The 13,090-nt window shown below is 32.8% G+C and overlaps 2 protein-coding genes across 2 annotated transcripts; both read left to right on the top strand.

Annotated features, from left to right (window-relative positions):
* The first annotated feature begins 1,481 nt into the window (after window positions 1-1,481).
* On the top strand, window positions 1,482-4,467 carry LOC144552421 (sugar transport protein 8-like). Its single transcript, XM_078300419.1, has 4 exons — window positions 1,482-1,702; window positions 1,922-2,241; window positions 2,969-3,595; window positions 3,713-4,467. The coding sequence occupies exons 1-4, from the start codon at window positions 1,573-1,575 to the stop codon at window positions 4,163-4,165; spliced, it is 1,530 nt and encodes a 509-aa protein (XP_078156545.1). The 5' UTR covers window positions 1,482-1,572; the 3' UTR covers window positions 4,166-4,467.
* A 3,062-nt stretch (window positions 4,468-7,529) lies between these two features.
* LOC144552484 (uncharacterized) lies at window positions 7,530-12,758 on the top strand. Its single transcript, XM_078300464.1, has 5 exons — window positions 7,530-7,913; window positions 8,014-8,021; window positions 8,177-8,488; window positions 11,259-12,151; window positions 12,200-12,758. The coding sequence occupies exons 1-5, from the start codon at window positions 7,530-7,532 to the stop codon at window positions 12,661-12,663; spliced, it is 2,061 nt and encodes a 686-aa protein (XP_078156590.1). The 3' UTR covers window positions 12,664-12,758.
* Window positions 12,759-13,090: the final 332 nt, after the last annotated feature.

Genomic DNA, 13,090 nt, shown 5'->3' with positions numbered 1-13,090 from the left:
TATCCGGAGTATAACTATGGATATTTTTTGTTTTTCAATTATATATATATGTGTGTGTGTGTGTTGGGCATGCTTTTTGATTGTTTGTTCTGTCTTGTTTTCTATTTTGGGCTTATATATAGTTTCTGTTGGGCTCGACCAAAGTTGTGGGTTGAAATCTGCTCTGTCGCAAGTGTTCGAATTCTCTGGATAGATATTTAAACCTACTTTTTACTTTTATGATGCAAGTTCCAGCGGCTTTTAATATCCCTGTTAACACAGATCGAATTAATGATACAGATTCATTACGTAGAAACTCCAAATCTTCAGTTTCTCTAAGAATTCATTCAAGTTATTCTTTTTATTTATCTATCGTATGAAGAATTCATAACACTTGAGGTAACAAAATATATCTATTTAGATCCAGAGAATTCATTCATTTTTTTTTTTTTTGGCTTTTTATTTGTCACTTAAAAATTAGTGTAATTATCTCAAAAGTCGTAAAAATACGGTAACACTTGCACCTATAGAAGATGCAACTGCAACTAAAATTTTATGAGAGTAAGAATTCGAATCATTCTTACTTTTCTCTCTATCTTTTGAGTGAGTCTATGGTAATATGCATATCACGATTTGGCACCGTGCTACAGCTCTATATTCGAGTTTTCAAATCCTAATGGTCGATCGGAACCGTTCATCTTGTTTTCCATATTAATATGTGTTTGGAGACCAAATTTTACATTTTTTTAAATTTTTTTACTATTTTTTAGATTTATTGAAAATCACTGTTTTTGGATGGTCCAGAATTTTCAGATCAACTGATTTTCTAAATATCTAAAAAAATAGTAAAAAAATTTCAAAAAATGTAAAATTTGGTCTCTAAACACATATTAATATGGAGAACAAGATGAACGGTTCGGATCGACCATTTGAATTTTGAAAACTCAAATATTGAGCCGTAGCACTGTAGCCCTCTATGCAACTCATAGCACCTTAGCCTTACCCGATACCAGCATAAACATTTGACCTATATATGTACAATAAATATTTAAACAATTATGGATAAACATAACAGATTAAACCAACAATAAATTGGTATAATATACGAAATTAACTGATTGAGCTTTCCATTCATCACTAAACGAGAACTCAACAGGTGCTAATCCATGACATTCAAATACTATAATTTGAGCACATAGTATATATATATGTGCATAAAAGTCTGAAATTTTCTTGGTCAACGGCATCTCAGAGCAAATGCATTCAGACATAGCTCAAAACCTCAAATAACTAATTTGTAATATCAAAGAAAAATTGCCGTGTCAGAATATAGGAAAAACCGTTAATTTAGCACACTAAACTAACACATGTATAATCTAAATTTAGCAATGCTCTAAGTATATCCTAACAGAATAACTGTATTTCTCGCGTCTCACCATCTGTCATATGTACCTGATTTGCTCTATAAATATAACAGTTTCATTGGTTTTGCTCCTAAGCCATTCTTGTCCCTTCTAATCCCTCCGATCTACACGTACTGTTCTTCTTCTTTTCTTTCTACCAGAGGGTAGAGAGAGAGAGAAGACAAACAAAATGCCTGCTGTTGTTATCTCCAATGGCAATGCTGTCGATTTCGGAGGGAAAATTACTTACTATGTGATTCTTTGCGCAGTTGTTGCTGCGACAGGTGGATTGATGTTTGGTTATGATATCGGCATTTCAGGTTAGTTGACTATAGTCCATACATATTTCTGTGTTTATTTGTTTTTGGTCTTTTTTTGCCTTCTCTTTTATTTTGAAAACTTTTCTCTATGATCAAGTGGGTCAGCAATGATAAGGTCCGATACTGGTACTAGTCTGATAATGTAGAATTGATACATTTCCAAATTCAACAAGCGATTTTTCTCAAATGTTGCTTTGTTTTATTTGCATAATTAATCAGGTGGAGTTACATCAATGGATGACTTCTTGTTGAAGTTCTTTCCAGTGGTGTACGCAAAAAAGCACCATGCTAAAGAGAACAACTACTGCAAGTATGATAACCAATTCCTCCAACTGTTCACCTCCTCCTTGTACTTAGCTGCTCTTGTGGCGAGCTTCATTGCCTCCAGGACATGTTCCAATTATGGTCGTAAGCTCACATTGCAAATGGCCTCACTCTTTTTCTTGTCCGGTGTTGCCTTGAATGCGGGAGCTATAAACCTCACAATGCTTATCCTTGGGAGGATTTTGCTTGGCATTGGTGTTGGATTTGCAAATCAGGTAAGATATTATTTTGTTAGATGTACGTGTAATTTTCTTGGCATTTTTGTTGGATTTACATTAATACATGTGACGTTAATATTATTTCTCAATCATATTGAGAATTTCTTGATATATTATTTATGCTATTTTCATATATATATATATATATATAATGAGGAGGGTTCAAATGCCTTCATTTTTTGTGCCTCTATTATGTCTTCATTTTTAAAAACTTAAATAACTCAAAGTTTAAAACATAAACATCAAAATGAAACCGTTAGATGTGATCTATGTTATTTTCTCTATGTGCCTATAAAAAATTATCACATTTTGATTTTATTTTTATATGAATCAATAAGTTGAAAAATCAACGTATAGAAATTATCCACATTTGTATACATTTTTACAAGCTCAAGATGACAATCAAAATAAAGTTGAAATGCCATAATTTTTTACATGTGCATAGATAAAATGATATAGTTCATATTCAACAGTTTCATTTTGAATTTTAAGATTCAAATTTTGAGTTATTAAAGTTTTTAAAAATGGAGGCATGATGGAGGCATTTGAACCCTCCTCATATAAAATATATATAGCAAATAGATTAACTAAAAGCAAATAAACTAAATATTCCTTTTATATACTTACTTTTTGCATAACTATGAGGGATGTTGTAATTTAGTTAAACAAAACCATATTCCTCGTAATCTCAAAGACTTGAACATCAATTTATTTATCATTGTAGGCTGCTCCTCTCTTTTTGTCAGAGATGGCACCAGTGAAGTATCGTGGTGCCCTTAACATCCTTTTCCAGTTGAATGTCACAATCGGCATCTTATTCGCAAATATCATCAACTACTTTGTAGCAAACATTCATCCTCAAGGTTGGAGAATTGCACTCGGCATTGCTGGAATTCCAGCTACACTTCTATTCGTAGGTTCCTTGCTTATCACCGAGACCCCAACAAGCCTGATCGAACGCCAGAAACTGACAGAAGGCTTGAATACTTTAAAGAAAATCAGAGGTATCGACAATGTGACTGCTGAGTATGATGAACTCGTACTCGCCAGTGAGATGGCACGACAAGTGAAACATCCATATAGAAACCTCATGAAGAGGAAGTCTCGGCCTCAGCTGGTGATTGCGATTGCAATGCAAGTATTCCAACAATTCACCGGCATCAATGCCATTATGTTCTATGCCCCAGTTTTGTTCCAGACGGTTGGGTTCAAAAGTGATGCCTCGTTGATGTCTTCGGCAATTGTTGGAACAATCAATGTTTTGTCGACTATTGTCTCCGTTGTGGGGGTCGATAGGGTTGGCAGGAGGGTGCTTCTCCTAGAGGCTTGTGTTCAAATGCTTGTCACTCAGGTACATAATTCAAAGTGTATCAACACACAACAACAATATATCACAAGAAAAGATTTTTTTTAACTCAAATTAATTTTTTTCCTCCAGATCACCATTCTAACCATTTTGTGCATATAGGTTGCCATTGGTGCTATTCTCACAATAGATTTGAAAGATACCGGTGATTTGCCTAAGAGTGTTGCATTGTGGGTGGTGGTGTGTGTATGCTTGTATGTGATGAGCTTTGCCTGGTCATGGGGTCCGCTCGGCTGGCTGATCCCTAGCGAGACGTTCCCTCTAGAGACCAGGACAGCCGGCTATTCATTCGCAGTAAGCTCCAACATGCTCATGACCTTCCTCATAGCCCAGGCCTTCCTCTCGATGCTATGCACCATGCGTGCCGGCGTCTTTTTCTTTTTTGCCGCATGGGTTGTAGTCATGTGTTTATTCGTCATCTTCTTCTTGCCTGAGACCAAGAACATACCGATAGATGAGATGACCGAAAGGGTCTGGAAACAACATTGGTTCTGGAAGAGATTCATGGAAGACGAGGACGATATTCAGGTGGCAAAATTTCAGATGGCACAATAGTTTCTACTTAATTTCTATGCATGTTTAAATTTTATTTTTGCTTCATCATTTTATGCGTACCATTTTTTTTGTGGGATGAAGTATAATTCTAGCTTTTAAGTTCGATACTATTGTATGTGAACTTCTATGTTAAAAATGGAAAAAAAAAAAAAAAAAAAAAAAAAAATCTGACTAGTGGTAATTAATGAATGCAACACTTACGGTGGTAATTTTTTCTCAATTTCATTTATTGGGATGTGGATGACTTAAATATGTTTTGAGTTCCCTTCAATTGTAATAAGATCCATTAACTAAAAATTTATAATAATAGTGTTATAAAATATATTTATGTGGATGTTCATTCTATAACTTCCAATATTAATTATCCACTACCTCCACTATCTCCACTACCATGGATATTTATTTTCTCCTTTATTGTAACATCTCTTTCTAGCCTATAAATAGAGGCTTTGTAAATAGAGAATGGTGGACACACATATTATATACAATAGTGGAGAATACAAGTTTGTTGTTGCTCTCTTTATCTCTCTTGTTATTTACTTACTTTTGTTGCAACTTTATATTAATTTTACAACACGTTATCAGCACGAATTGCTCGGAAGAAGTTGCAAAGTAATCATGTAAGTAATTTGTGTGATTAATTATTATATCTTTCATTAATTTAAATTTCATTTAAATTTTTGATTATATTTGTTTTAGTTTATAAGAATCATTCCTTGAAGTGAATGATGAAATAATAACCTGAAGTTATTATCAAAACTAAATGTTTATCAAGAACCTGAAGTTCATATTACATTAATATAATAATAAGAGTAATAACCTGAAGTTATTATCACAACTAAAATTTTATCAAGAACCCGAAGTTCGTATTACTTGAATAAAATAATAACCTGGAGTTATTATTAGAATTATTTACAACCTGAAGTTCTATTATAAATTTTAGTATAAAATTAATATAATAACCAGCAGTTATTATAGGCCACTGGATGAATAATAACCTGAAGTTATTCTCAATTAAAACCTGAAGTTTTATTAGAAATTTTCATATAAAATCAATATAATAACCAGAAGTTATTATAGGTCATCAGATGAAAATATAACCCGAAGTTATTTCAAATTAAATTATACAATTGTGCAGCCAAGCAATTTAATAACTAGAAGTTATTAAATAAAATATTTTATTATAACCTGAAGTTATATAATATTAACCTGAAGTTATTAATACATTTAATTTATTTATTTATTCATACAATTTACGTATTCTTTTATTTATATTTATTTATCTCCCTTTTCATAATATGAAGTTATGATATTAATAACCTGAAGTTATGACATTGATAACCTGAAGTTATGACATTTATAATTCAAAATTATGGCATTCATAACCCGAAGTTATGGCATTAATAACCTGAAGTTAATGCGTATCTATTTTGTAGTACATATGACAAATCTCACAAAGTTTGAATTTATCTCATTTTTCATTTATCATAACTTGAAGTTATGGTAGTAATAACCTGATGTTGTAAATACATATTAATGAGAAAGAAAAACGTCCTGAAGATGTTTGTTTCAGATGTGGGATGATAAATCATTGGTCGCGTACTTGTCGTACGCCAAAATATTTTGTAGAGCTATATCAAGCCACAATCAAGAAATAAGGGGAAAATGTGGAAACTAACTTTACTGAATATGACTCCAAAATGAATGCCATGTGGATACACATCTTGATGTATCAGATTTCTTCCATAATGTCAATGAAGAAATATATATTATTACTTAGGGAGAAAATATAGTATAAAAATTTATATTTATGTTTAATAAAAGTTTAGTTTACTTTTTAATTTTTTTTTATGAAAATGAATAAAAGTAATTTATTTTTGCATTTTAAAGGAAAATGGCTGACGCAATGATAAGTAATGAAGATTCATGTCTGGTAGACAGTGGAACAACTAATACCATATTGAAAAGTAAGAAATACTTTTCACTATTGTATCTTGGTGAGACTAATATTCACACTATATCTGGCACAAGTAATTTAATAGAAGGCTCCGGAAGAGCTTGTATTTTGTTACCTGAAGGAACAAAATTAATAATAGATGATGCATTATATTCAAGTAGATCCAGAAGAAATCTACTAAGCTTTAAAGATATTCGAAATAATGGTTATCATATTGAAACTATGAATGAGAAAAATTGCGAGTATCTTCATATCACATCTATTAAGAATGGCCAGAAGATCATAATTGAAAAGATGCAAGCAATGTCATCTGGATTATATAGTACTTATATAAGTAAAATAGAATCAAATATGGTTGCTAACTCGAAGTTAACCGTTACTAACCAGAAGTTAGTTGATCCAAAATTATTTACATTATGGCATGACAGATTGGGTCATCCAGGAAATATAATGATGAGGAGAATAATTGAAAGTGCAAATGGGCATCCCCTAAAGGACCTGAAGATCCTATTATCAAAAGATATGACATGCGAAGCATGCTCTCTTGGAAAACTAATTATTAGACCATCTCCAAATAAAGTTGGACCTGAAGCTCCTTCATTTTTAGAAAGAATTCAAGGAGATATATGTGGACCTATTACACCTCCATGTGGACCGTTTAGATATTTTATGGTGTTAATTGATGCATCAACACGCTGGTCACATGTGAGTTTGTTAGCAACAAGAAATGTTGCATTTGCTAGACTATTAGCACAAATTATCCAATTGAGAGCTAATTTTCCGGATTATCAAATCAGAAGAATCCGGCTTGATAATGCAAGTGAGTTCACTTCTCAAACTTTTAATGATTATTGCATGTCTATTGGAATTACGGTAGAACATCCAGTGGCCCATGTTCATACACAAAACGGTCTGGCAGAATCGTTGATTAAAAGATTACAATTAATTGCTAGACCATTACTCATGAGGTCTAGTTTACCGTCTTCCGCATGGGGACATGCCATATTACATGCTGCTGCACTAATTAGATTAAGACCAACTGCTTATCATAAATATTCCTCATTACAATTGGTCTCCGGAAGAGAACCAAATTTGTCTCATCTAAAGGTATTTGGTTGTGCAGTATATGTTCCAATTTCTCCTCCACAACGCACAAAAATGGGACCTCAAAGAAGGTTGGGAATTTATATTGGTTTTAACTCTTCTTCTATTATTAGATATTTAGAACCATTAACAGGAGATGTTTTTACAGCAAGATTTGCTGATTGTCATTTTAATGAATCAGTATTCCCAAATTTAGGGGAAGAAAAACAAAAACTGGATAAACAAGTAACTTGGAATTCATCGTTATCTTATCTTGACCCCCGAAGTGGTCAATGTGAACTCGAAGTTCAGAAGATCATAAATATGCAAAGAATTGCAAATGAATTGCCTGATGCATTCACAAATACGAATAGAGTTACTAAATCACATATTCCAGCTATAAACGCACCCGCTCGAATTGACATTACAAAAATATCTAATGAATCTAATGTGCGTAGAAAACATGGAAGACCACTTGGTTCTAAGGATGTAAATCCACGTAAAAGGAAAGAGCAGAATAAAGCAGTTGGTCCAACCCCAGAAGAGGTTGATGGTAAAACTCCTGCAGAAGTCAATAAAACCCCAGAAGAGGTTGATAGTAAAACTCCTGAAGAAGTATATAAAATCCCAGAAGAGATTAATGGTAGAACTCATGAAGAAGTTGATAAAAACCCAAAAGAGGTTGATGAAGTTCCAGAAGAAACTCAAGTACCAAATGAATATGAGATTTCTATAAATTATGTAATAAATGGTACTATATTAAATAGAAATAAAACACATGTTGATGAAATCTTTGCATTCGCTATAGCAAGCGATGTTATAAACGAAGAAGATAATGTGCCAAAAACTCTAGAAGAGTGTAGACAAAGAAATGATTGGACTAAATGGAAAGATGCCATACAAACATAATTAAGTTCATTAGACAAGCGGCAAGTATTTGGACCTGTAGTCCTAACGCCCAATGATGTTAGCCCTGTAGGTTACAAATGGGTATTTGTCATAAAAGGAAATGAGAAAAATGAGATTGTGAGATATAAAGCAAGGCTAGTGGCACAAGGCTTTACACAAATACCTGGAGTTGATTATGAAGAAACGTATTCACCTGTAGTGGATGCGATAACTCTCAGATTTCTAATAAGTCTCACAGTTACAGAAAATCTAAAAATGCGACTTATGGATGTTGTAACAGCCTATTTATATGGTTCACTTGACAGTAATATATACATGAAAGTCCCAGAAGGATTGAAAATGCCTGAAGCATATAAGTCAAAACCTAGAGAGATGTACTCTATAAAATTAAGAAGATCTTTATACGGACTAAAACAATCTGGTCGAATGTGGTATAATCGACTGAGTGAGTACCTTCTAAAAGAAGGATATAAAAATAATATAATTAGTCCGTGTGTTTTTATTAAAAGATCAAATCTAGGTTTCACAATCATTGCAGTGTATGTTGATGATTTGAATATTATTGGATCTCCTGAAGAGATTGAGAATACTGCAAAATTAATGAAGAATGAATTTGAGATGAAAGACCTTGGTGTAACAAAATTTTGTCTCGGCCTACAGATCGAACATCTAAAGAATGGAATATTTATCCATCAATTAAATTATGTTGAAAAAATATTAAAAAGATTCAATATGGATAAAGCTCATCCTTTGAGCACACCAATGGTTGTACGATCGCTAAATGCAGAAAATGATCATTTTCGCCCACAAGAAAATAATGAAAAAGTGCTTGGTCCTGAAGTACCATACTTAAGTGCAATCGGGGCATTATTATATCTTGCAAATAATACGAGACCCGATATCTCATTTGCAGTAAATGTGTTAGCAAGATATAGTTCCAAACCAACCAGAAGACATTGGAATGGAATTAAACAAGTATTTCGGTATCTCTGCGGAACTAGAGATATGGGGTTATACTATCAAAAAGATACAAAATCCAATTTAGGTGGATATGCAGATGCAGGATATTTATCAGATCCACATAAAGCACGATCTAAATCGGGATATGTATTCACCTATTGTGGAGCTGCAATTTCATGGCGATCGACAAAACAAACTCTTACAGCTACATCTTCAAATCATGCCGAACTGATTGCCTTATACGAGGCGGGTCGAGAATGTGTTTGGTTACGGTCAATGATTCAAAATATTCAAGAAGAATGCGGACTTAAAAACATCAAGGTAAATCCTACTCCGCTATATGAAGATAATGCAGCATGCATTGCACAAATCAAAGAAGGATATATCAAAGGAGACCGAACTAAACATATTGCACCAAAGTTCTTTTCGACACATGACCTACAAAAGGAAGGCGTAATAGATGTTTGCCAAGTCCGATCAATTGACAATCTTGCAGACCTATTCACAAAATCTTTACCAACAAAGGTTTTTGTACAACTCACGAAGAAGATAGGTCTACATCGATTGAAGGATATTCAATGATATCAAATTGAGGGGAAGCATTATACGCACTGTACTCTTTTTCCCTTAACCAAGTTTTTATCCCAATGGGTTTTTCTTGGTAAGGTTTTTAATGAGGCAATACATGGTCCTGAAGTATCATGTTGATCCTGAAGTATCATGTTAATATCGATCCTGAAGTATCATATTAACAGCGTATAATGAAAGATGAACATCCAAGGGGAAGTGTTATAAAATATATTTATGTGGATGTTCATTCTATAACTTCCAATATTAATTATCCACTACCTCCACTATCTCCACTACCATGGACATTTATTTTCTCCTTTATTGTAACATCTCTTTCTAGCCTATAAATAGAGGCTTTGTAAATAGAGAATGGTGGACACACATATTATATACAATAGTGGAGAATACAAGTTTGTTGTTGCTCTCTTTATCTCTCTTGTTATTTACTTACTTTTGTTGCAACTTTATATTAATTTTACAACAAATAGATATTTTTTTAGTTAATTTATTGGATGAAAATATCGCTTAGTAATTACAATGGGAGTTATATATCACGCGCTTAATTACAAACATGAATCGAAAGCTATATATCAAGTAAATTTGTTAGTTTTTTTTTTTCTTGATTCAAATATTGGATTTGATTTCTCATCATTAATTAGCTTTGTCCTTGGTTGGAGATATGTTTGCTTGAACAAAATTTCTTGATTAAAATAAACCTGATTTAAAGCTTTTTTATTATTTTTAAGCTCTTTCTTTATCTTCTTTGTGCTTTCTAGTCAGTTGAGACTTTAAACTGTTGGCTATAAATATATATCTCAATCTAATAATAGTACCAGCATATATTTGTTAGTATTTGATATGAACTTAATATATTTAATACTGAAAGAGAGAACATTCTATGACTGAAATTTAACTTCCATTATTAATATTATCTTATTCTCGTACATAACAAAAACTCCTTACATATTATATAGACCATATATAGAAACTTTCACACACACTACTTCATATTTTTTTTACTCACTAAGAATTAGTTAGTAAAAAAAATATGAAGTAGCAAGAATAAGTGTATGATGTAATGTACAACACTAAATTAATGGTATTGCTTTAATTATTTATTTGTTGACTTGAATCGTTTAATTCGATCCGCATATTAAAATCTTGCAGCAACGTAGATAGTCTTTGATAGTCTAAAATTTTAAATTTAATGGGTTTTTTTATCTATCTAAAAATTAGTAATAAATTATCAAAAAAAATATAATTCATTTTTCCACAAGATTTTAATGTATATATAAACCTAACTGATCCGGACTCACCATTTAAATCTTAAGTAATATCTAGCTAAAAAACTAGGAATTGAATAAATGTGTGAGTTTGTAAAATTTAAAAAGATAAATATGATATTATGACTTTTAAAAGGAAAAATACGTAATTTAAGATTTTGAAGGAGTATATGAATGATATTCCCTTTTTTGTAGCTATATATGTATATATATTACTTAGGATTTGTTGCAAAACAACACATCTACCTTTAACTTATTTGGGTTTACCTTTGCATTATAAAAAACCTTCCCTTAGTGATTGGCAATCAGTAATTGACAAAATTGAATCTAGAATCCAAGGTTGGAAGGAGAAGTTGCTATCATATGGGGGTAGACTAATTCTTTTAAATTCTGTACTTTCTTCTATCCCTATTTACTGGCTTTCCGTCTTTAAAATGCCTTCAAAGGTAAGAATGCGAATTGACCAATTGAGAAAACGGTTTCTTTGGTTTGGGGGTAGTACAGTAAAGAAGAAATACTATTTGGTTTCTTGGGACACGGTTTGTAAGTCCAAATCACAAGGTGGTTTGGGCATCATCGACCTAAAAAGATTGAATCAAGCTTTATTAGCCAAATGGTGGGTTAGATTTAAAGATCCCAATGTTTCTGGTATGTGGAAAACCATTATTTTGGCTAAATATGGTCCTTTTGGTTTTTCTTCTACATGCTCTCCATTTTGGTCTGGTGTTCTTAAAGACACGGATGCTATAGAACTTGGCCTTTCTAGACAACTTGGTAACGGTTCTACAATCCTTTTCTGGAAGGATAGATGGTGCTCTGAGCACCCACTTTCTTCGCTTTACCCAAATCTTTTTCTTTACACTACTGATCCTGATCTTTTAGTTATTGAGGCTTTTGCACAATCCTCTTTACATTTGACATTCACTAGACAATTAACAGGTGTACTATATAATGAGTGGCATAACCTGCTCACTTTTACACATGCTTATCTCCCAACTCCCTCTTTACCTGATACTCTTTATTGGAGATGGTCATCTGTCGGTAAATTTTCAGTTCATTCTTTTTATCAATGGTTGGAATATGGCGGTGTTAAGAATACTGAGTACAATTCCATTTGGATGTCCAAAATGCCCCTTAAAATAAAATTTTTTCTTTATCTACTCAAAAGGGACAAAATACTAACTAAAGGCAACCTTATCGTAAAAGGTTGGCAAGGAGACCCTGCTTGTCCTTTTTGTGGTGAATTTGAATCAACGGATCACCTCTTTGTACAATGCCCTTTTATTAATGCCATTTGGCAATGGATTGCTTCCCACAACAATTTTATATTTAATGGTACATGTATGGAAGATGTTTGGTTTCTTAATGCTTCTATTCCTTTAAAAACTATACCTATAGTTGAGCTTGTCCGAGGTGCTGTGCTTTGGTGTATATGGTTGGAAAGAAATAAATTATGTTTTCAAAACACATGTCTTCCTTCACTGAAATCAGTAGGTTCAAAAATCATCTCTCTTACTAGCTTTTGGTGCAACACTCTTCATAATGGTTATACTCTTCACTTATCTCTAATTTTGCCTTTTGATACTAATAACTTGCTTACTCAGGAATTGCACCCTCTCATGTCAGAGGGCGAGCTGACCATGTCAGCGACAGGGGTCGAGGAAGAGGACGGGGAAACCACCCCGCCGATACAAGGAGATATAACCCTTATGCTTGGTACAGCCCAAGTTATATAGCTTAGATGCCTTCATGTGGTTGTTGCTTTGTAATATGAAGTTTTTGGCTGTTTTAGTTGCTTTAGTTGGAAATTTGTTGTAATGTCTTGTTTTTTTTTTTTTGTTTCCTGGTTCTATCTAGATATTTTGTATATGCTTTTTTGCTCTAGATGTTTGGAGCTTGAAAGCATTTGAACACTCTGGTTTCTAATGAAATCGGTGGGTTTTCCCACTTTCTCAAAAAAAAATATATATTACTTAGGATTTAAATGGTGAATATGAATTGAGTTTATTTGTAGCTGGTGGAAAGCTCTCTGATTGCGTATTTGTGTTGTTGATCGATTAAGATAAGATGAGCCAATTTTGGAGCTTTTATATAAAATCACCGGCCGTGATCAAATTTTTTAGCCATATGTTAATTAGAGTATTTCCACAGACTTGTAAATTA

Source organism: Carex rostrata, chromosome 4 (assembly GCF_964058835.1).
Source record: "Carex rostrata chromosome 4, lpCarRost1.2, whole genome shotgun sequence".
NCBI classification, from domain to species: Eukaryota; Viridiplantae; Streptophyta; class Magnoliopsida; order Poales; family Cyperaceae; genus Carex; species Carex rostrata.
Note: the sequence above shows the minus strand (reverse complement) of the source record. Positions and strands in the feature narration are given on the sequence as shown.